This window comes from Primulina huaijiensis, chromosome 17 (genome assembly GCF_012295235.1).
Source record: "Primulina huaijiensis isolate GDHJ02 chromosome 17, ASM1229523v2, whole genome shotgun sequence".
Classification (NCBI taxonomy): domain Eukaryota; kingdom Viridiplantae; phylum Streptophyta; class Magnoliopsida; order Lamiales; family Gesneriaceae; genus Primulina; species Primulina huaijiensis.
This window is the reverse complement of record NC_133322.1, coordinates 484,262-505,511: the sequence shown is the minus strand read 5'-3', so window position 1 is coordinate 505,511 and position 21,250 is coordinate 484,262. Positions and strand designations below refer to the sequence as shown.

Sequence of the window (21,250 nt, the reverse complement as noted above, 5' to 3'; positions counted from 1 at the left end):
TGATGTGACTTTGTTGAAATGGATGAGCCGGGTAAGGAGCTCCAACAGGTCAAATCAATAATTTATAGTTTTTAGGGAATTTGAGTGAAGGTAATGGCTTCAATAGCACCTGCAAACAATGAAAGAAACTCGTGAATGGGCGCCGGAGGGGTATCCGGCGTGGCCACTCCGATGCTTAAGTCAGCAGGTTGAAGATGAACACAAGCAATATTTGGGAGAAAATATGTGTAATGCTTGAGAGTTCAAAGATTTCAGAATCGGTAAATGACATTTATACCTGCTATTTATAGTAGAAGATGAGGTAGGTACCTTGATTCCAGTGCTACCTACTAAGTATGGTAGGTCGGCTGCCCATACCCTATCTTCTGATGACTTTTAGGACACTCCAAACCCAAGTTGTTCTGACAGATTAGACGTCCTGTATCAATCATACTTGAGTATGGTTCAATTCTCGAGGTAGCTCGGGCAATTGATTACCCGGGCACTTATATGAGAGCTCGGGCGATTATTGCGCGGGAGACCGGGCTGTTCGAAGAATTCTTGGGAAACATGTAGTGCTCGGGCTCTTGATAGTGTCCGGGTCGTCAATCGACCCGGATCCTTATGGCAACGACCCGGATCCTTATGGGGGTATCACATGAGATCATATTTTGCATGAGATCATATTTTGATGGATGAAGTAATAGCGTTGCGGGAGTTTTAAATTACCTAAATACGTCTCTAAAAATAAAACGGAAAGTTTTATAGTAAAGTGCTGGTTTGAACCTAAAGTGTGTTAATTGATTATGTTTATACATATATACGGTAAGACCTGATCATGTTCTGCATCATGCCAGCGAACCGTCTATTTGCTCGTGCAATCAATCCTTTTCCTCTGCACTTCATCCTGCATAATTCGAAGGATCGATTTAATTCGCGATCCAACAATGATAACGGAAACAAGCTTCATCAGAAGGAATTCAAGAATTTATTATACAGTTGCAAAGTACAAGTATTATTCAATATCAAATAGTATTTAAAAGTTTCAGTTCTGGATCACAAATCTTCTGCTCTTTTTGCTTGGCAAAGAACTTCAGCGACTGTTGCAGGAAAAAAAGCGAAGATAAAAAATTTGGACACAAGCATGACAGCAAAAGTAAGTAAATTTCAACTAGAATAGGTATTAACTCAAGTACACTTACCCCAGTCCTCTGCATTTCAAGTGATCTTGACAATGCATCACAATTATTCAGTAAATTTTGAGGTACGGACCTTGGACGTTTATGGTTTTTCCCACGATAAACTATTATTCCATGCCCTATTTTAAGTTTGACTATGGAGATCAGGATTCCCCGCTCTCTGTTTTGAGGAATTTTGCGCCTTGCGGTATCAATGACCTGTGAAAACTTTTTCTGCATCGTAATCACTTTCACAATTTCTCTACGCTTCCCGTGTTGATGCATGCTTTCTATGACGCCATTAAAAACCCGTGTCTTCCTAAAACCAAAAAGCTTAATACATCAATTCTGGAAAGCCTATATGAGTGTGAGATGAATTGCACCAGTACCACGACTTGTAGTTTTCAGTGCAACAAATAAAGCTCAATCTTACAATTATATCGAAGTCAAGATCTCTTGGTCGATTCACATTAATCACAAATTGTTAGCGATAACAACTACCCCTGATGTCCTATGCATTTACCTGCATGGTACCACAATTGTCATGTTATACTTATATTACTATAAGGTTCAAAATCTTTCGATCACGTTGTTCCCACATTTGACAACAAGCTCTTGGTCTGGCAAATAACATACTGATTAATTAAATAAATATGTAATTCACCACAAAAAAACAAGTCAAAGGAAGAAATTAATTTTTTAAAAAAATTTACCCAGCACTAAACTGCTATCCAATTTCAATCCCATCACACGCAGGCATTCTCGCTCCTCTTGGGATATAACTTCTTGGTCTGGATCTTGCTCAGGGCGTCTCCATGCATGGTTTAGTTTCTCTAATGTGTTACCCGATCTCTCTATCTTCTTCTTAAGCTGACATATAGCAGTTAATATATAAATGTGTGTTTTTTAGTAGACAATACTGTAGGAAACAAGATAACTTTACAATAAACTGCCTCCATTTCTGATCTCTGATTTCCCTTTCCAGTGTCTCTTCTTGTGCTTCCAGTTGAACTTCAATTTTACTCTTCCCTTTTGGTAGGTCCCAACCTTCTGATTGAATATTATGGAACTCCGATAAAGAGCCAACGATGCCAGAATCAAGTGCATGTTCGTGGATGATAAAAAAGGTTTTGCAACTTCTAAGGGAAGGAAATCCTTCCCTCTATAAAGAATTATGAAGAATTTGTCTCGCAATAAAAGAACTCCTCCGGTGAAAATCTGTATCAGCATCGACATGATCACAAATGCAAATGTTATTTTGATTCTAAAAGATTACGAGTTAAAAATCATGAACATGACACACTTGCCTTGAGCTAACGTGCCATTTGCTTGTTGTTGGTGTTTGGAATCCCCCACTTTAGAGCAATCTTTTCTATATGACATTTTTCCCACAATTTAAGAATGGCTGTAGCTAGTCCTTGCAGTTTCCTATTTCTTCCTAAAAACTCAAAACAGAAATTCAGTCAAAACTATAGGACTGCACGTATATTGTCATTCTAAAAGCTATAAATGATAATGAGGACAAAACTCAAACCTTTAAAACCTTATAACAGTTCAAACATTATGTTTTCATTGTCGTGCCATATAGATTTATTACTACACTCTTTAAAACTACATAACAGTTCAAACATCATGTTCTCATCATTGTGCCATATAGATAGCTACATTGAACAACATGACCAAGAAATAATCCCATAATCGTTTCCAAACACAACTTTTTCCTGATGTCCGTCCTACTGTGAAAACCCAAAGTTTAAAGACTGAAATGGAACTTTCAACTGAAAAAACTGAGTTGTGGTGCAGATTAAAAATGAAATCTGATAATAAAAAAAGTGATGGAATTCAATGTCTGCGACAGTACAGAGGAAAAACGCATACCAAGAACAAATGAGTTGATAAAGGGCGAGCAATCTTCCCCAAATATGTAAGTTCAGAATCAGTCAGCTGTGATCTAGTATGAGGAGGGCAAAACCTAAAGGGTGTCTTAAATCCAGGACTATATTCCAGAAGTAAATCTGCATCCACTGGTAAAACTTTGGCATCCACCAATCGACAAACGTTGGTCCTAACTCATCCAATAACCTGTCGGATTCTCTTTCATAAAGTGGTGCGATACATTGACTTTCCCATTTACCATCTTTTCCATGGCTCATTTCGCTCAGACTATCTGCAAAATTTAATTGATCAATGGTTGTGTTCTTTTCATAATTTGTAGACGAGCAAGAATGTTGCTGATCACAAGTAGAGTTTTGATAAATCTTCGGATAATGCCTTGATCTTGAGACATAGTTGCAACCTCTATAAACCACAAGAAAGTCTTTTTTACTCCATACGACAACACCTCCAGTCTTCAGATGCTCAGCATTATGAAAAATATACATTAAAGAAGCAACCTATACATCATTTCAAAAGTAGGATGATATCGAAAAATAAGGCACTTTCGGTAAGTATCCTCTTCCAATGATACTGGTAATATATTGAGATGAGAAGATGATACACAAGTAATGCTCGAATCGCAAACCCATCCAAAAGCTAGTAAATAGTAATGGTTGAATACTGAACTGGTACGAATAAATGTACATGCCCAATGTCCCAAACCCCGGGGGAAAATTGCAGCCACCTCATATATTCTGTTAAAACTTGCATATAATGAAAGTAAACCAACCAACTACTAGAAAAACAAGGAACAAATTCAACAAACAATAGCATATATAGTTCTTGGTGATATAATAAAGGAACTCTGAACTTAATATGTGGCTGACCTCGACTATTTATCGAGATCTATCCAAGTTTCGACACAACGGAAGATCAAATTTAAGCAATGTAAGCTCATCACTTCTCCAAACAAGAATAACTTGATCAACAACAGCCTCAGTCACCCCTGCTTTTTTAACCTTCAGCCAATTTTTTCATTGTCGCTGCCTCACTCTCAACCTTCATAGCAACTCTCCATCAAGGCTCGATTGAACAGCTGTCGCCACTTTCTCCTTCTTTACCTTCGTAGTTACAATTCTTTCCTCACTCTCCCAAGGTAAATTTTTCAATTTTTTGCTCTTGTCAACATCTTCCAGTGGACTGCCAAATTCAACATTTTTTAATGGTTCCTGAACCAACTCGAAAGTTCTCCCTACCTCAGCGTCATTTTCATAACCCACATCCCCCCAGAGTTCATTTGGTGGAAATATAAACTTAACATTTTCTTGTTCATTTTGAATTTCCTCTTAACTCTTGCGATTCTTGGAGCTTCCCAATCCATTTATAGATTCTCTTCACCTTACCTCTCCCACCACCCACTTTTCCGGTCAAAACAATGTCAGGATGATCCTCAATCCGTCCAAGGAGTGATCTTTATTACTTTTTGGCCTTGTAAACCGCAAAATCTTGTCGGGTTTAACAAGAAGAAGGCCATTCATCCGTGGCGCAGTGTGCATTTTCATAGCTAAACCAGAGTTCGAGATGGGTCCTGAAGATTTTGGATAAATTTTTGGCTTTCACGTTCAAAACTTCTGCTTTCCAATTTGCGCTGCCACTGGCATCGTTACGAGGGCCGGAAAAGGTGACTCCCAGAGATTTAGCTGGATCAAACAAGAAAAGCGAATGTGAAGGAAGTGTGAAATTGTGGGGGTAAGAGGCGACTCTGTTAATCTGTTAGAACCAGAAAAGGGTAAAGGAGAAGGAGACATGGGATACTCGAATGGTGGAAGAAATGAAGACGGCGCAAAGATTTTCTTCTCACTTTCTTGCTGTAGATGATATTTTTGTGGAAGCCGTACAGTGCCAAATGTGAAGGGTCAACTATACCATCAAAAATTTAAAAAAAAAAAATTTTTAAAGATCAAAAATCAAAATATAAACTCATTATTAAATTGAAGATCTGTAGATCAAAATTGATTATGTTTTATAAACGGCCCTTTAAACCAATGTTTTTATAATCGAACCGGTCAAGCCTTAAAAAATGGTTCAACCGGTTCAACATTTTTTCAACCGGTTCAACCGAACGGTCGAACCGGATCAATAAAATTAATATTTTATTTATTTTATATAATAAATAAAATATTGATTATTTATGTTTTTATAGTTTTTACTTAATTTTTAAGATGAAAATTACAACAAATATCCAAATAAACATCACTTTTCAAATTCAAAAATCCAAATTACACCTAACATGTAACCAAATAGTGATGACCAAGTTTAAGTGCCCAAGAAAACATCAAGTTTAATTATACAAAAAAGTAGCAAACATCAAGTTTCTTATTCAAAAAAGTATCAAACATCCAGTTTCAACTTTCAAGTTGCATCCTTTGATGCCCACACCGCATCCAATTCTTGAAGTGTTCTTTCGTAGTCATTATCATCTTCATCCCCACCATCCAAAAGTTCTTCCAAGTCCAAAAAATGTGTTTCTTGCATTTCACAAACACCTTTATCTAAATATTTTTTAAAAAATTAAAATAATACATATTTAGCAAACATAAAGCAAAAATTTGTTAAATTTTTTTCCTGTTTTTCCGGTTTAACCGGGTTTTAACCTGTTTTTCCGGTTTAACCGGGTTTTAACCGGTTTTTTCCGGTTAAACCTGTTTTCCGGGTTTTTACTTATCTCCGGACCGGTCTGGAGGCCGGTTCGCGGTTGAACCGGTCCGACCGGCCGGTCCGGTTCGGTCTGGAGAACATTGCTTTAAACAATTAAAAAGCACATGAATTTCTTTTTCTTTTTCAGAAAAAATTTATTTGATATTTCAGTAAATTTTATTTATTTTCCATATTATTTAATTACAAAACCCAGGTTTCTTAACTGAAGGATTTTTTTTTTATTGGATTTTGCCAATCTGTTCTGATATCATTCCACATCAACCACACATAATTTTATACCATTAAATTAGAAAAAAAAAATTCTCATAGAAAAGGAATGCTATTAAATATTCGTATCTACTCAAAATTTATAAAAATGATCGATTATAAAATCTATCTGGATTCTAATTTTACCCCAGAAACCTAGTTAAATTTGGTAATATATTTCACCAACTCACAAACTTTGATTAATCCTACAAATAAAATTAGGTAGAATTTTTGAACAAGAGACAAGAAAATGGTAGAAATTAGGACATTGATGATAGAAAAATGTACATCTTGTCCTATTTTACAGGATTGTAATCCATGTCAAACTTTGTTGTACTTGTATTTCTGTCCCAGATTAAATCTGGTAATTCGATTGCTGAAGCCTTCCAACACTAGCGTCCTCACGGCCTCGGTCCCTTGTTCAAGAGCAGCATCCACCTATTTTAACAGAAAATGGAGTGTAAAACTAATCTCAAATTCCATTTGATTCAATCAACAATTTAATTTCGCGATTCACAATTGCATATTATGCAAAAAAAAATTCTAAAATTTTTAAACTTCTTTTAAAAATGGAAATAACTCGAAGGCCTGTAATTTAAAAACATTGAGAAAAAACTAATAATACCAGTGGCTCAAACTAGAGTAGCTCAACAAGCACTCAAATTCAAGATTGAAAATTTCATACCCGAGTTCAAATCTTATAGTCCTGTGACGAGCTACTCTCTGATCCATTATTATTGCATTACGTGCAAAACATATCGGGACCAGCATTGAACCCACATGATAATTCAATGATAATCATCGTGTTCACTCGGCACACAGAGCAAAATAGAAAAAACATGTGTGCATTGCTAAGGTCTACAGTAGCAATAATACCATAATGAACCATGTTGAGGTCAACTTGACCATTTCCATTTACCTGCTTTCGCTCCAAGGGGCTGAATTTCTGAAGTAGATAAGCCTTCATGTCCATGGTACCTGGCGGAGTACCGACACCTGCAGCATGTAAATTCACATTTCACTCAAGCTTTGCAAGCGAACTTGAATTTCACTATGTTAAAACTAGAACCAAGAACGGGTGTTAAGAAACAAACCTATGCAAAACCGAGGAAATTCACGGAGACCATCTAAATGCTGTATAACACTCTTCACACTGTGTAGCAAATGAAGGACACGGTAAGTTTATTTTAGTTAAAATGCAGAGAAGATATGAATTCAAATAGTCACTAGGATAAAATCAATGCCAGAATTTATGAAAGAACACTTCAGAAGTATCAATGACTCAAATTGATCACTGGAAAATAGTGGCTAGGCAAAAAACAATGCCTTATTCTATGTAGGTATGGTTTGTCGTTTGGAATGCGTTCGTTCACAAAGACGGGAAATACATTCCAATTCAACCAAATCTCATCAATTGCGAGGGGATTTGCTGCAAGTCTGCAACAATGTTTTTTCACATGTAAAAAGCTGGAAAATACCCATTATGATGACCATGTCCTCCTTTGGGTTGCAGCCTCAAGACTCCATTTGGTAGACTAATTTCATCATAAACCTACAAGAATTGTTAAAAAAGTAACCACAAGTTAAAGAAAAAATGTGATATGAAAGAATAAATCTACTATAACAAATTTTAAAAGAAATGTTGACCAGTAGGATGTGTCGCAAAGGTACTTGATAATAAGCAGCGAGTGGTCCAACCTGGAAGCACAGGAAAAACATCACCACATTATGTAGTAGCTTCGTAATCAAAACTTCATGCTAATCCACGTAAAGAAAATGAGAGTATGTAGTCATATATTCTGCTATATACATGATATCCGAGTCATAACAAATGATAAACAAGACTCTGCCAGGTTAATTTGCTAATCACCACAAAAAGACAATTAACATCTGAAACTACTGGAAATATGGTGTATAGAAATCAAACTTGTAACTTGATTAACCCAATGAAAATTTCAAGCCACTGAATCCATGCATTCGGATCATTATCAGTATAGAATTCTCAAGCAGACTTGATATTCTCCTTCAAAATTACTAGGAAACAAAGAGGCCTTTTATGTTATTGTTAAAGACGCTGATGTTAATATTACAGACTTTAACAAAAATAAAAGACAAAGTACGCAACTGAGGTTTTTGACCACACCTTTACAGAATTACTTTTCCCTCTGATATCTCATATCTCCCTTCTTAAAATTGAAAATCTGATTAAATAACTAAGAAAGACACAAATCAGCAAAAGAAAGAAACCAGTAAGAACATACCGACTCGCCACTGAAATTCATATATGTCTGAGGCTTGGCCAATAAAATAGGAACCTCACCTACGGAACCTGCACCAAATTCACTAAAACATGAAACTTAATCAATAAAAATTGTAATGACAGAACAAAGTCTACATAATATCACTTTTATTTTATTTGCTCTATGTTTTGGAGGGGGTAAAAGATATAAAACGCAAAAAAATGGCTAAATAATCACCTATTCCAATCAATGCTTTGGACTGTATGGTGTTCATCAAAATTCCTTCGGCTTGAGAGATGCGATCAATCATTTCAAACCCTATCTATTTCCAGTGAGTCCGAGAATCAACATCGAATATAAATCCATTTAAACCAAAATGAAACTCAAAAAAAAAAGGAAGGAAAGAAAGAAAACCAACACGATCCAAAAGCCAAGAAAAATGAGAAAAAAGCAAGTCAATGAGCAGGAGAAATACATTATGCCGGGTTCCGTGATACTTGTTTCCTGGGTTCCCCAATCCAGCAATCAACCATGGAGTATACTCGGTCTTTACTTCTTTGATCTCCGGCAATGAAGCAGAAACTCGAAGTCCAGTTGAAGTTGAATGTTTACGGAGAAACGGGGAAATTTTTATCCTCGGATAAGATATGCAAATTGAAGAGTTACTTGGGAAAAATACTGCAGAAAGCATTGATCAACCTGAAAATAAAAATTTGCTATCATGTCAGATTAGCGGCACATAGCTTCAAACTCCGAGCGAGCAGAAGATACAACTGCTTTAACGCAAGATGGATACAAAACAATGAAACGAGCAGAACGTGAGAAAAAATACACAAAATTTGACAATAGTTCGAATGGTTAAAAAATAAAATTAGGAAAAATTCCATGCTCAAGAATCCACACAAACAAAACACCACACGGGAAGGTGAAGAGAATGTCACGTGATTTTTCTAATATACACAGACAGAAAGTAGCACTCAACTTCACACTGGAAATTTTTTTAAAAAATAAATAAATGTCAACCAATTCAACGCGAAATGGAAAATAATCTATGAAACCAAGCAAACGAAGACGAAATTCATAATGTGTAAAGCATCCAAACAAAAACAAAGAGCGGTGATAAGGGGGAAGAGAGACCTCTATCTTGTTTTACAATCCAAATTGTCGTTTGAATTGGGGCGGAGCAGAGTAGCGAACACGGCGGAGGGCCAAGCAGCAAGAAGGATAGAGGTGACAGTCTGAGAGGATTGGCTACCGGAATTACACTGATGTTTGTCTACGAAATCAAGGCCCATGAATGAAATTTACCCCAAGTAAAGCCCATTGGATATGACCCAGATCTGGCCCACAAAGGCTTAAATTAACTCCACTGATGTTTGCATATTAAACCAAGGCCCATCGAAATCCCATGGAATTGACCCAGATTCTGGCCCACAAAGGCTTGAATTAACTCGTAATCGCTCGATTCCTCTGTTTTGTTTCATTCTCCGCTTCCGCAGCAACAGGCGGCACTTCGACTGCAAAAGCTGACGAAAAAGGTAAACTTTGTTCCCTCTCTCGGCGTCCATTAAAGATTTCTCCGGTATCTTACTGTTAAAAGATTGAGGCTTGAATCTACTCAACCTCAACATGGCTGAAGTGGACAGGTTGTCAAAATCCATATACGAACTCCCATAAATTTTGTCCAAATCCATGTATGCCAACTCCCTGGAATTTTATATTTGGTGACTGGAACGATAGTAGGAATCTGAACCCCGGGACTTGTGTTTTAAGTTTGCAGCTAAAACTGCAGCATCAGAAATAGAAAATGGCAGAATCAATTTGCAGGACACTTCGAGACGGTGGTTTCAAAGGAGAGCAAGCACCAGCACTCACTATAGAGGACACAATTCTCTGTCCCCTAGCCCCCTTTGTCTTAGATCATATATTTTGCCAAGTCTGCTCCTTCATTTTCTATTTTTGCAGAGTTATTGTTTTGGTTGCATCAATATACTATGAAGAATTATTGAAGAGCCAAGGATATGATGTTGCCTCTTCCTGCACATGGTCTGAAGTCTGCGCCTTTTGTTTTCAAACTTTATAAAGATTGTTTGATAAATTAGGTTTCTATTTTGAAATTTAAACAGGATTAAGGTTTTGGATTGCCACTCCGATCCTTGTGGTTGGAAAAGAAGGCTTGTAGAGAATGGGATTGTTGAAAACCGAGCTACTGGATCTTCAATTATGGTTAAATCTTGTGAAAATGCTGAGGACTTGGAGAAATTATCCTCGTCAAACGCAGAAAATGGACGTGTCAGAGTGATAGTATAACCTCCCACAATGTGGCGCAAAGAAGTTGATATGCGTATGTATCTCTGTCTCTTCGGTTTAGTAAATTTGTGATCTCAAACTAGCTGATCATCTTATATTATCGATCTTTCGTTTTAGCATGAAGAACTTCATGTTGAGAAATCAGGCATCAATTTTCACCTGTTTCGTCTGAAGATTATTTAATTTCTCAAAGTATCGTGAATAAGGTCAGTGGAGCATTTAATCTATTTTGAAACTTGGTTAATATATTAGTACTTAATCACACTTTACCCTCTAATTGTACAGTGAACCAAACAACAGTACACCTTATGAAGGGAGATACCACCATATAATTCTGGCAATCACGTGAATGAGAAAGGAAAAAAAACAAATGGCTCACAGCTATTCTTTGTCCTGACAGGTCCAATTCAATTTACAGTTGTCTGAGAAGGAGCGAAATGATCGGGAGAAAGTTTTCCTTCCATTTGAGCACCAGGGTGTGTGCATTTTGAAGTGTAAATATTAATGCGTTTTTCAGTTTGATTTTGTATGTTTGTACAGTAGGTTTTTCTTTATCTTTTCTTTTTCAATTTTTCTGTTTATTCTGAGTTTTATAATTAACCTTTACATAAACTTTTTAAGGAAACGGGAAACCTCTCGATGCTGGTGAAGAAGGGATGAAAAATGCTTATGTTGAGAGAGTGCAGGCAATAGATTCTTGACAGGGGGAGATTGTCTATTTTCGTGACTCGGATGATGAGATGCCAGATTAAGACGAGGATCCAGATGACGATTTGGACATATGACAAAAGAGATGCTAGACTTGTATGAAAAAGTTCTGATTACTTGTGGGAGACTGATGGAAGGTTCTGGGGTTCAGGGGCCATGTAGCAGTACACTTAATGATGTTCAAGAGGCCATGCTCGAGGATATAGTTTATGCTGCTGAGATTGGAAAAAGGCATCAGATACATGTTTGATGGATCCAAAATTATGAAGGTGATGACGCAGCATGGCTCATACACAGTTTCTTATTGTTCTCTTGGCATGCCTGTTCATTATATTTCTTATTTGCGAGGCTGCTCACATGTACCTGCCTAGATGAAGAAATTTGCAGTAATTTATTTTGTAATGTACCAATCCTAGTAGAGATAGTAAAGGTAATTGACCATGAAACTCTGCTATTGTTTCACTACATGAAAATTGCTGCACATAATCAAGGAAAACTCTGTTACTTAGTCACTGCGTTTCTGTTTTGTCTGCTCCTGCTTAGCGTTTTGGTGATCAAGTGTACTAGGATTCCAATTGGACAAAACAGCAGGCAAAGAGTAACGGAATGTCTTGTCTCCACATCGTTCAGCAGTCCATCATGATAAACCTGCCTGCTAAATGAAGCATACTCGTCAAAATCCTCCCTCAAACAGAGATACAAATTGGTAAATTATATCGATGCCTTCTTTTTGAATGTTCGCCATGTAACAGTGACAGAAGAATACAACATAAAGAAAATTTTGAATTTCGATTGCATTGATGTATTTTTTTTAATGTCTGTGGAAGATAGAAGCAACCTTGCTGCAAAAAGATCTACAGTCAACAAATGGATCCAAGCAGACGCCAATGTCATCTCACTGGAGAACATCTTAGCTATACCAGGCAACTGAACAAAGCATAAGAATTTCAGTTCCAAGTTGATTATTGCAATAGAATGTAATACAACGGACATCTACAAGTAAAACGCACCTCTGGTAACCAGTATTTACTAGCAAATATCAGTCGAATCGTTTCAGGCGTCCATGACAGATATAGGAGATAAGTATATACTGTTCCAAGAACCATATACGGTATGCTGCTTGCCACTAGTTTCTTAGTCTGCATAACAGATTACAGAAAGAAATCTAAGGCTTCACTTCACACAAAACGAAGTTTCAAAATTTTTCTTTCTGGAGCATCATTTTGTTATGAACATCTTAATATCGCGTCATGCTCGTTCATTGAGTTCAATTATCAAATGCTGAGGGAGTTCGGAAAGTTGGTTCAAAGGTTAGGTTGCTTACAATCTCTGCTTGAGGTGCTACGACCATAAAAGTATAAAATGGAAGGACAGCTACTGTACCCATTGTAAAAGCCATATCAGCAACAACCTCAGAACTTAGCAGCCCTGCGAGTAGAAAAAAATGAAGACAGCTTTTTAACTTAATTCTTCTGCTACATTGTCAATATGACATGCTTGGAAATTAAATAGTTTGTATGAACATGCTAAGTGTTATGGGACTATTATCGATCATAGAGTCATAGAATATTCAATATTAAGTGTAGCAAAAATTAATCTCACCGAGATCATTTGAGGCGGACATGCCTAGTTCAAAATTAAGTAATTTAATCAAAATGGTTGCAGATATGAAAGAATTACACGCAGAGTTTACGGACAAGCTCTTCCTCCCTGGATTAATGATCTTTCCATCACCATTTGGTGTTCTGATGGTTTTTGATCCTCCAAGAAAACTCCAGCCGACGCATTGCTTCACCTTCTTACCGATGATTTCTCGGCCAAATAGTTCACTAACGATTTCTTTAGGAGCAAAAGTTCTACTCCGGCCTATTCTCTTTGGACTCGAGATGTTTGAGGGCAATTTTAGGCGATCAACCTACAAAATGTATATATGTTCGGAATTTTCAAGTATTAAACATGAGATAATCAAACAAAACATGGTTTTGATATCTTTATGGACTCAAAAAATTTGAAAAGAAGAACTTTAATAAATTGATGTTGGTCTCACCATATATATGAAACCAGAGTTTTCAAATATATNAAGCTGTATGTAGCAAAACCAGAATTTATTGAATCAGAAATATAAATATAAAGAAAAAGCCAAAATCAAAAAGGTAGATTTTTTTATGCTATTGGGACTTGGGAGCGAACTCAAGAGACCATCTCTCTTCAAGAAACAAGCCAGCTGCGTACTCTTTAATCCAAGGTTTGACAAATCAAAATACATGGAAGAGAATCAACCATTCCCAGATTAAGAACTAAGCAAGAAAAAAGAAAACATTTTCAAAAGGACATTTAATTCATCGATACATAGTTACATACACCACAAAAGCACCAACTCGATGAAACCATACATGTATATATACCTTGAATGAAACACGGATTTGAGAGCTGAAAAAGTTCGGAGACGAAGCCATGTCGAGAATAAAGGAAGCAAAATTTTCGAAACCCCAATAAATTAGTGAGTAAAAACAATCAAAATCTGTTCAATTCCCATGTCCGAGAAATATACAGTTAATTCATCCTGCATTTTATATAGGAATTAGTGCAACCAATAATGGGTCGACGAGAAAGTTAAAACCTGACTTTTAAAGACGAGGAAAGTTGAGGCGAAGTCGAGAATGGTAGGTCTTGACGTTAAAAAGCATGGTTATTGTTTTTTTTTTAAAAAAAAATATGATGCATGTCGTTATTGCAAATAAATGGTGTCCCCCAACAAATGGAGGTTCTCCAAATCGGACGAGACCACCGAAAAGGTTTCATGTATCTTACTTATTGGGTCATTTGAAATTGAAGTACATGTGGCGCACATGCGAGAGAGGTTGCCAGTAGGAGTTTTTTCATTCGATCACGACAGATTCTACATAACTCAACGAATCTCCATATGTGAAAAAGAATTATTATTTATAAAAATTCACGTGAGATCGTCTAACAGGTCAATTATGTGAGCCGATTCTCTTATCTAACCCGACTCATGAAATTATTTTTTATGATAGGTGTAGATCGGGTTGCTCCGTCTCACGAATATAGACTTATAAGAGGGTTTCACAAGATACAAACTCATTAATTTTTATGTAAAAAATATTAATTTACAATCTGTGTATGAGTCGACTAGTTATATCAATGAAACAATCAAACAATAAACTTACTAAATATTTCATGCATGTGAGAGGACCCCCTTGTGTTTTAAACAATTGCTAGACTTGAAAATAATACTTAACTACGATACAAGAGGACCCTTCTGTGTTTTAGTCTCTAAATTTGTGTGAATATTAAGTGAGATTCATATAATCTATAGTTTTGTTTTTATGAAATATTTTGAAATTTGAATGAATTTTGTTAGGTATATTTGAAATCTACTAATTTATTAATTCATGTAAATATTATACAAATCAAATCATTCCTTCCAAATGAATTTGTTTTCATCCAAGCATAACATAAGAATTTAATTTATCTGGAGATAAATTTTCTTTGAGGGAGACGATCCTTCTCCAAGATTACCCGTGTGGAATTTAAATGCACGGATTATAAAAAAACTAGTAATATATTGAAGAGTCAAACAGGTGTTATTATGTATTTATACATTTGGGTTTTTTGTGGGTACTTATTTTTGGAGTTTAGTTATTTTTTTATATAATATTAAGAACACTTATATTAAAAAAAATTTCGATTATTTTGCTATAGTTTGTGATTATTGTTTGGATGATGTCCGATTTTTTTAAGAAAAATAATTATGCATATATATTAATGTTTAGCTTGGATACATGAATTTTAGATCATAGATTTTAAATTCGCTTAGACCTATTTGGATTTGTAAAATATAAGTAGATAGAATTTATTTTATTTTAATATTAATTATGATAAATTTCAAAATAAAAAAAAAAACATTTGTTCTCGTTTAAAATCCATCTGTTAAATTTTCACCAAATCAAATCATTTTGTCCAAATAAAATTCATCAATCCAAAAATTGTTTGCATAATGTAATTTTTATTTTAAAAAATAGATAGATATGATAATTACAAATAAATTATAAATTTGTTTAAAAAATTTATAATATTTTTAACTAAATGATAAAATTAATTTTTAAAGTTGAAAGGTGTATTTTCATAAAATTTAATGGCAAAAACTTGTGTGAGACGGTCTCATGAGTCGTATTTTATGAGACAGATATCTTATTTGGGTCATCCATGAAAAAGTATGCTAATATTATTATTTTTTATTGTGAATATCGGTAGGATTAACCCGTCTCACAGATAAAGATTCGTGAGACCGTATTATAAGAGACTTACTCAAATTTAATTGGGCACAAATACCAATATTTGAGACGTAGTCGTTTCATTCTTAAATTACGGCAACTGCATGATGCATTTTTGTTGGATTTTTTTTAAAAAAAAAGAAAAGAAAAGATATCTGACAAAATCTTACTAAAAAAAAAAGAAAAATCTAACATAAAGTTCATGATTCGGACGTCTAGCATCGAACTGAATTGAATATATCATTAATTGATTTTAATATTCATATATTTGAAATTGTGGCCAAGGTTCACATTTTAAATTGGATCAAAAGTAAATTTACTTTAAATTTTCACACTCAAACTTAAAATTATATTCCATCGTTTAAAAAAAATTTACATGTTTGTACTTTATTATTCAGAACAAAATGTATTTGCACTTTTTTAGCTCACATGTCTTTTCTAGTATGAAAATCGATACAAAATATTAAAAATATGATAATGATATATAATATTTGAGGAGTAGGTCTATTGTGAGAGGGTCTCACGAATCTTTATCTGTGAGACGGGTCAATCCTATCGATATTCACAATAAAAAATAATATTCTTAGCATAAAAAGTAATATTTTTTCATGAATGACCAAAATAAGATAATACTTTTAGCATAAAAAGTAATATTTTTTCATGGATGTCTCAAATAAGAGACCCGTCTCATAAAATACGACTAGTGAGATCTTCTCACACAAGTTTTTGCCATATTTGAGTATCAATTGTTAAGATCCTATTCTAATAAATGATTTTTGAGTACCCAAAAGAGTATAACAAATATTGATATTAATGAAACAATTATTTTTTTGGCTGAAAATCAGTACAAAATATTGAAAATATGACACTAATATATGATATTTGAATACTAACTGTTTCAAATTTAGTACTGATATATTATTTTTTCAGTACCCAAACACGTGTAACAAGTTTTGATATTATTCAAATTGTTTCAATTTTATACTCAAAATGTTCTCTTTTGTATCATATTTAAAACAATTTATATTAAAAAATTATGAGTTTTAATGCTTTAAATATTTGAAAGGGTAAAAGTGAAATTAACCAAAATTAAAAATAGCTAAAAAAATATGATTTTCGAAATTTATGAAATTGAGATATTAATGAATAAATTATAGCGTGTACCAATAACAAAAATAAAAATTAATGATTTTCAATATCAATAATTTTTATAAGCAAGTATGGCATTTGATTTATCCAGGACATTAAAAATATTCCAAGTTTTAATGGTTTAAATATTTGAAAGAGTAAAAGTGAAATTAACCAAAATTAAAAATAGCACAAAAAATATGATATTCGAAATTTATGAAACTGAGATATTAATGAATAAATGATAGCATCTACCAATAACAAAACCAAAAATTAACGATGCATGTTATTTGACGGGTGTTCTAGTTTATACAGTAAATGAGCGTTTTACTAATAATAATGAGTTCTACTTTTCTTATTAATCATTTTTATGAGCAGGTATGGCGCGTGATTTGTTCAACGTGGTTTATGTAATTGAGCATTTTTAAACTATTGCATTAACACAAAAATTTATCAAAGGAACACAAAAATGTAACGAAATATGGTTTCTACGTGAAAGATTTTTTAAAAATGATGCATATGCAATGCCCAAGAAATAAGGGTTATCTTAAAATAGCAAAATATTTTCATCTTTTCTTACATGTTTGCCCCCGTAGTTGTATTTATTTCCAGACCTTTCCATTTATATAAACAAATTTCCTATTTAAAAATCACTCGGTTTCCCAGAAATGAAACCAATGGCCGTTAATTTCTACCCAAAACATACAACTTTTTTAATAAAATTTTGCAGCTCATCAGATGTGAAAAAACTTCATAGATGAACTGTTGTGAAAGCCATATGACTGGTTCGGGTTGTTTGCCCCACGCCCCGTTGACTCGGGCCTTTCCATGCCGACAACGTACCGCCTGATAATGTCGTTAATTAAGATTTCGCATACGGTGACGTGCTACGATGTTCTGTTTTCACAAGAGATTTTGTCGGTTCGATTTTTGTGTTTAGGTTGTTAATCTATATTCCCCTCTTTAATGGAACAGTAATGATACTGGTGCGTTTGATACGAAACAAAGATCTGATTTGGTTTCTGTTTCTAGAGGAAAATGATCCGCCTTTTGATTACTAACAAACCATAATCATACTTCGGAGAAATATAATAGGGTGTGTCACCAAAAGAGGTGGGCTGAGGGTCAACACACATCCATGTTAAATTTTATCTAATGCCAATCTCATCTAACGTACGTATCTCTTGTTTTGTTTTTACAGGAGGATCACGAGATAGAACAATGTAGCATCATCACCCCCATTTTTCTTTGGATACTCCACCGTGCAGAGCCCCAAATCCTTTAGTGCAAGATTCCCATTTTGGTCCTGAAAACTTGATCCCCAAATGTTCTTCCCCATCAAATTCATCTTCCCATCAAATTCATCTTTGCCATCGACAGCTCATACCAGAGCAGAGTTTGGGACAAAACAAGCAGCTGTAAGAGTGGAATGTTTTGATTGCCAAACTTATCATGTTACTATGGCATGATGTTGATCAGTTAACAAATATGCATATACGAAACAATTACTTGATGTCTCCAAATACCACAACAACAACAACAAAAAAAAGAGCGAATGAGACCTCAAGACTAGGATCTCGAAATTTTTGATGGAGAGCGTTGAGGAAATTATATTCTTTTATAACTATCGGCAGAAAGATATATACAAAATGCAGTAACGAATTACGAAATAAGCTATTGGTTTTGTCAATGAATAGACCCTAATTTTACGTTTTGAGTTATAAATAAAATATGATTGATACATTGAATAAGCAACATAAATGCTAATTTAAATGCATAAATTAAATATGATGAGATGAAAAAATAATAAATGTTCAGATTGATAAAATGTGAGCAATAAACTATAATTATAGGTTATACGAAAACGACACAAATAATTTTAATAGCAAATTTTTTAGAAAAATAATAAAGATACGTAATATTAAATAAGAATATATTAATAAAGAAAGAAATATGTAAATTCGTTGAATTTGAAAAAGAAGAAGAAACGTGTGATAAAGTTTAATTTATAGTTCTTCCAGAATCATTAATATATAGTTAGTAACCTCAAATTAGACTCACAAAAAAACAAAAAACAAAAAACTATATATTTACTTCTTGTTATCACCAATATTTTTATAAATGGACAGATGATCGAACCGATTTATCTTTAAAATTCTTCAATCGGTTCGACGATTGGATCGAAAAACCGTTATATTATATAAAATAATAATATATTATATTAAATAATATGTTTTAAATTATAAATATATATAATCAAAAAATAAAATTTTGTATATAAAAAATAATTTTTTTAAAAGAGAATAAAAAATTGTTTTTAAAAAAGAATTTAAAATGTGTCAACCGATCGGATCGGTTCTTGATTGATTTTGATGGATTCTGACGAATCAAACTGTTTGTTAGTAATTTTCAAACCCAATTTGTGATCGATTTCTGGTCAAACTCGTCGGTTCCGTTCGATTTTAAAAACATTGGTTATAACAAATTGAAGATTTAATATATGCAGTGTGCGATGTTATGGGATAAGCACGAGTGACGTCAGTTTGTTGGACCCATTTTCGCCCACAGACCAAAATACCGGGACCGGAAACCAGTGTTTGTTTGGTTGATGCAACACGCTACTTCCACAAAACCAGGAGAAATATAGCGTACGGGCCCCACTCCCTCCTCCCACGATAGGTGACGATTCGACCGCAGCCATCACGCGCCGCCTGCGTTGCTGTCCGATGCCCTCTCACGTGGCAACGGCGTCCCCTGTGGGCTGTGAGTGGTTTACATCCCCATTTTCATTTTTTTTTAAAATGGTTCGAATTTTAGCCGGTAGGTGCAAAACCACTTCATTTCGCTGGTTACATGTGCTTAAAGGAAAAACTATCTAACAAGATTTTCGCCAAGCTTAGCAGCTATAACGTATGTATGATCCATAAAATATCATTAAAATTTATAATTGTATGGGCGAATGTCAATAGTTGCATGTGGAGGCGGAGAAAATTAATCAACTAGCTGATAACATCGGTGCGAGAGTGGGTTCCATGCTTGAAATTTTATTGATTACTATATAAAGGAAAATGCAGCCCCAAATTCAATTCCATGAATGTGGAAAATCCACTAACCATACCAAACAACTGCGTGCCACCCCTGGTTTGGGATTGAAATTTCGAACAGCTTACAAGTTACCCCGCACGCGCGAACACACAGATATATAAACCCCGTCCATTTTCCCATCTCAATTTCTTAAGGAAATAAAAGCAAGCAAGAAAATTACGTGTACTAATCTAACACAGCAACGGAACAATGCGGCTGAGTTGTAATGGATGTCGAGTACTGCGCAAAAGATGCAGCGATAACTGCACCATAAGGCCTTGCCTCGAGTGGATCAAAACGTCCGACTCACAAGCACACGCCACCGTCTACCTCACAAAGTTTTACGGCCGCGCGGGCCTCATGAACCTCATTAATGCTGGCCCCCAACATCTTCGCCCCGGTATCCATTTTTCCTTGTTAATCATGCAAATTTTTAACCGACTTTTGTTATATTGAAATTTTGATGGATTAATGTCTGTTGTGCAGCTATATTCAAGTCCTTGCTTTACGAAGCATGCGGGAGGATAGTGAACCCGATTTACGGATCGGTTGGTTTGCTCTGGTCCGGAAGGTGGCAGCTCTGTGAGAACGCTGTCGCGGCGGTTCTGAACGGGGCTCCGATTACCCGAATGACTACGGACGCTGCCGAGACTAAAAGCGGGCTGCCTCTCAAAGTCTACGGCATCAGGCACGTGAACAAGGAAACTAATATGTCTGGTTTCGGTGAGCTGCACCGGGTCCGGCCCCGGTGCAGGTTCAAGAGAGTTGGGAAGGCGAAGAAGAGTCGGCTCCCGGATGCGTCCGTAGACGAGTCGGTGAATAGGTCTCCGAGCCACGAGTCATCTCTGAGCCACCAGTCTGAGGCTGCGGAGACGAATGTGGAGAGGAAGAGATTGGCTTCGGCTGAGACCACGGAGGCTTACCATATAACCGGAGCCGAGACGATGATGGATTCACGCAAACGTGGTGGCATGAGAGTCTCTGACAGTGAAATTGAGCTGGATCTGACTCTGGGTTTAGAACCGTTTAAGCTAGCGGCGGCTTTCAATTGGCTCGGCTGAGGCCGCAAGTGGGGTCTGTAAAATATTCAAAATTTAATATTAGGAAAAATAAAATTATTGAAACCATTTTTCAAAGTGAAGAAGTTGTCTGCATGCCCAGTGAACTATATAGTATTGATCAAGTTGACCACAAATTTTACCCACGATGTCGATAGGGTCCTCCCTCCTTATTCCTTCCACTCTCAAATATATATATATTTGTAAAATTAATTGCAAATGATTATTTTAGTATAGCACATTATAAAATTTTAAATTTTCTTTAACCAACATTTCAAGCTAGACATTGCATTCATATCTAACTCTTAACTTGTAAATGCTACCAACTCTACACATGTAAATAGAACTAATTAAATATATATGTATGCACTGAGTGTGTGTGAGTGTATATATGTATGCACTGAGTGTGTGTGAGTGTATGCTTATATATA

At 35.2% G+C, this 21,250-nt stretch overlaps 4 protein-coding genes and 1 pseudogene across 7 annotated transcripts in view; 2 read left to right on the top strand and 3 right to left on the bottom strand.

Annotated features, from left to right (window-relative positions):
• Positions 1-4,923, bottom strand: part of LOC140962533 (protein PLASTID MOVEMENT IMPAIRED 2-like) — an 18,374-nt gene extending 13,451 nt beyond the window's left edge. The window contains exons 1-5 of the mRNA XM_073421481.1: positions 3,036-4,923; positions 2,465-2,595; positions 1,871-2,375; positions 1,591-1,680; positions 812-1,476 (exon numbers count right to left, since the gene is read on the bottom strand). The gene's annotated coding sequence lies outside the window, so the exon portion shown is untranslated. The remainder of the gene's footprint in view (positions 1-811; positions 1,477-1,590; positions 1,681-1,870; positions 2,376-2,464; positions 2,596-3,035) is intronic.
• A 1,164-nt stretch (positions 4,924-6,087) lies between these two features.
• On the bottom strand, positions 6,088-9,520 carry LOC140963075 (chloroplastic group IIB intron splicing facilitator CRS2-B, chloroplastic-like). Its single transcript, XM_073422299.1, has 9 exons — positions 9,374-9,520; positions 8,712-8,935; positions 8,474-8,558; positions 8,258-8,325; positions 7,644-7,694; positions 7,475-7,548; positions 7,091-7,149; positions 6,916-6,992; positions 6,088-6,434 (listed from the first exon to the last, which is right to left on the bottom strand). The coding sequence occupies exons 2-9, from the start codon at positions 8,925-8,927 to the stop codon at positions 6,318-6,320; spliced, it is 747 nt and encodes a 248-aa protein (XP_073278400.1). The 5' UTR covers positions 8,928-8,935; positions 9,374-9,520; the 3' UTR covers positions 6,088-6,317.
• Positions 9,521-9,707: 187 nt separating this feature from the next.
• LOC140963221 (elongator complex protein 5-like) lies at positions 9,708-11,331 on the top strand (annotated as a pseudogene).
• A 338-nt stretch (positions 11,332-11,669) lies between these two features.
• Positions 11,670-13,888, bottom strand: LOC140963073 (protein ABA DEFICIENT 4, chloroplastic-like). 4 transcript variants are annotated; one of them, XM_073422296.1, is made up of 6 exons: positions 13,660-13,885; positions 12,857-13,169; positions 12,579-12,682; positions 12,265-12,393; positions 12,093-12,181; positions 11,670-11,906 (listed from the first exon to the last, which is right to left on the bottom strand). In XM_073422296.1, exons 1-6 carry the CDS (start codon positions 13,708-13,710, stop codon positions 11,756-11,758), a joined length of 837 nt encoding a protein of 278 aa, XP_073278397.1. In that variant the 5' UTR covers positions 13,711-13,885; the 3' UTR covers positions 11,670-11,755. The 4 variants fall into 4 exon arrangements, with proteins under 4 accessions (XP_073278397.1, XP_073278399.1, XP_073278396.1 ...); XM_073422298.1 differs by having other exon boundaries at positions 12,935-13,169; positions 13,660-13,881; XM_073422295.1 differs by having other exon boundaries at positions 11,673-11,909; positions 13,660-13,888.
• A 5,938-nt stretch (positions 13,889-19,826) lies between these two features.
• On the top strand, positions 19,827-20,843 carry LOC140963409 (LOB domain-containing protein 41-like). The gene is made up of 2 exons (XM_073422722.1): positions 19,827-20,161; positions 20,248-20,843. Exons 1-2 carry the CDS (start codon positions 19,972-19,974, stop codon positions 20,820-20,822), a joined length of 765 nt encoding a protein of 254 aa, XP_073278823.1. The 5' UTR covers positions 19,827-19,971; the 3' UTR covers positions 20,823-20,843.
• Positions 20,844-21,250: the final 407 nt, after the last annotated feature.

What these genes read in the sequence shown, in the direction of transcription:
- LOC140963409 (XM_073422722.1), top strand. Translation starts at nt 19,972, where the DNA reads ATGCGGCTGAGTTGTAATGGATGTCGAGTACTGCGCAAAAGATGCAGC. An exon ending in CCCCCAACATCTTCGCCCCG is followed by an intron (nt 20,162 to 20,247) that starts GTATCCATTTTT and finishes TCTGTTGTGCAG; the next exon opens with CTATATTCAAGTCCTTGCTT.
- LOC140963075 (XM_073422299.1), bottom strand. Translation starts at nt 8,927, where the DNA reads ATGCTTTCTGCAGTATTTTTCCCAAGTAACTCTTCAATTTGCATATCT. An exon ending in CAAAGCATTGATTGGAATAG is followed by an intron (nt 8,326 to 8,473) that starts GTGATTATTTAG and finishes AATTTGGTGCAG; the next exon opens with GTTCCGTAGGTGAGGTTCCT. An exon ending in GGACATGGTCATCATAATGG is followed by an intron (nt 7,150 to 7,474) that starts GTATTTTCCAGC and finishes TTTGCTACACAG; the next exon opens with TGTGAAGAGTGTTATACAGC.
- LOC140963073 (XM_073422295.1), bottom strand. Translation starts at nt 13,710, where the DNA reads ATGGCTTCGTCTCCGAACTTTTTCAGCTCTCAAATCCGTGTTTCATTC. An exon ending in TAGCACCTCAAGCAGAGATT is followed by an intron (nt 12,394 to 12,578) that starts GTAAGCAACCTA and finishes TCTGTTATGCAG; the next exon opens with ACTAAGAAACTAGTGGCAAG. An exon ending in GTAAATACTGGTTACCAGAG is followed by an intron (nt 12,182 to 12,264) that starts GTGCGTTTTACT and finishes TGCTTTGTTCAG; the next exon opens with TTGCCTGGTATAGCTAAGAT.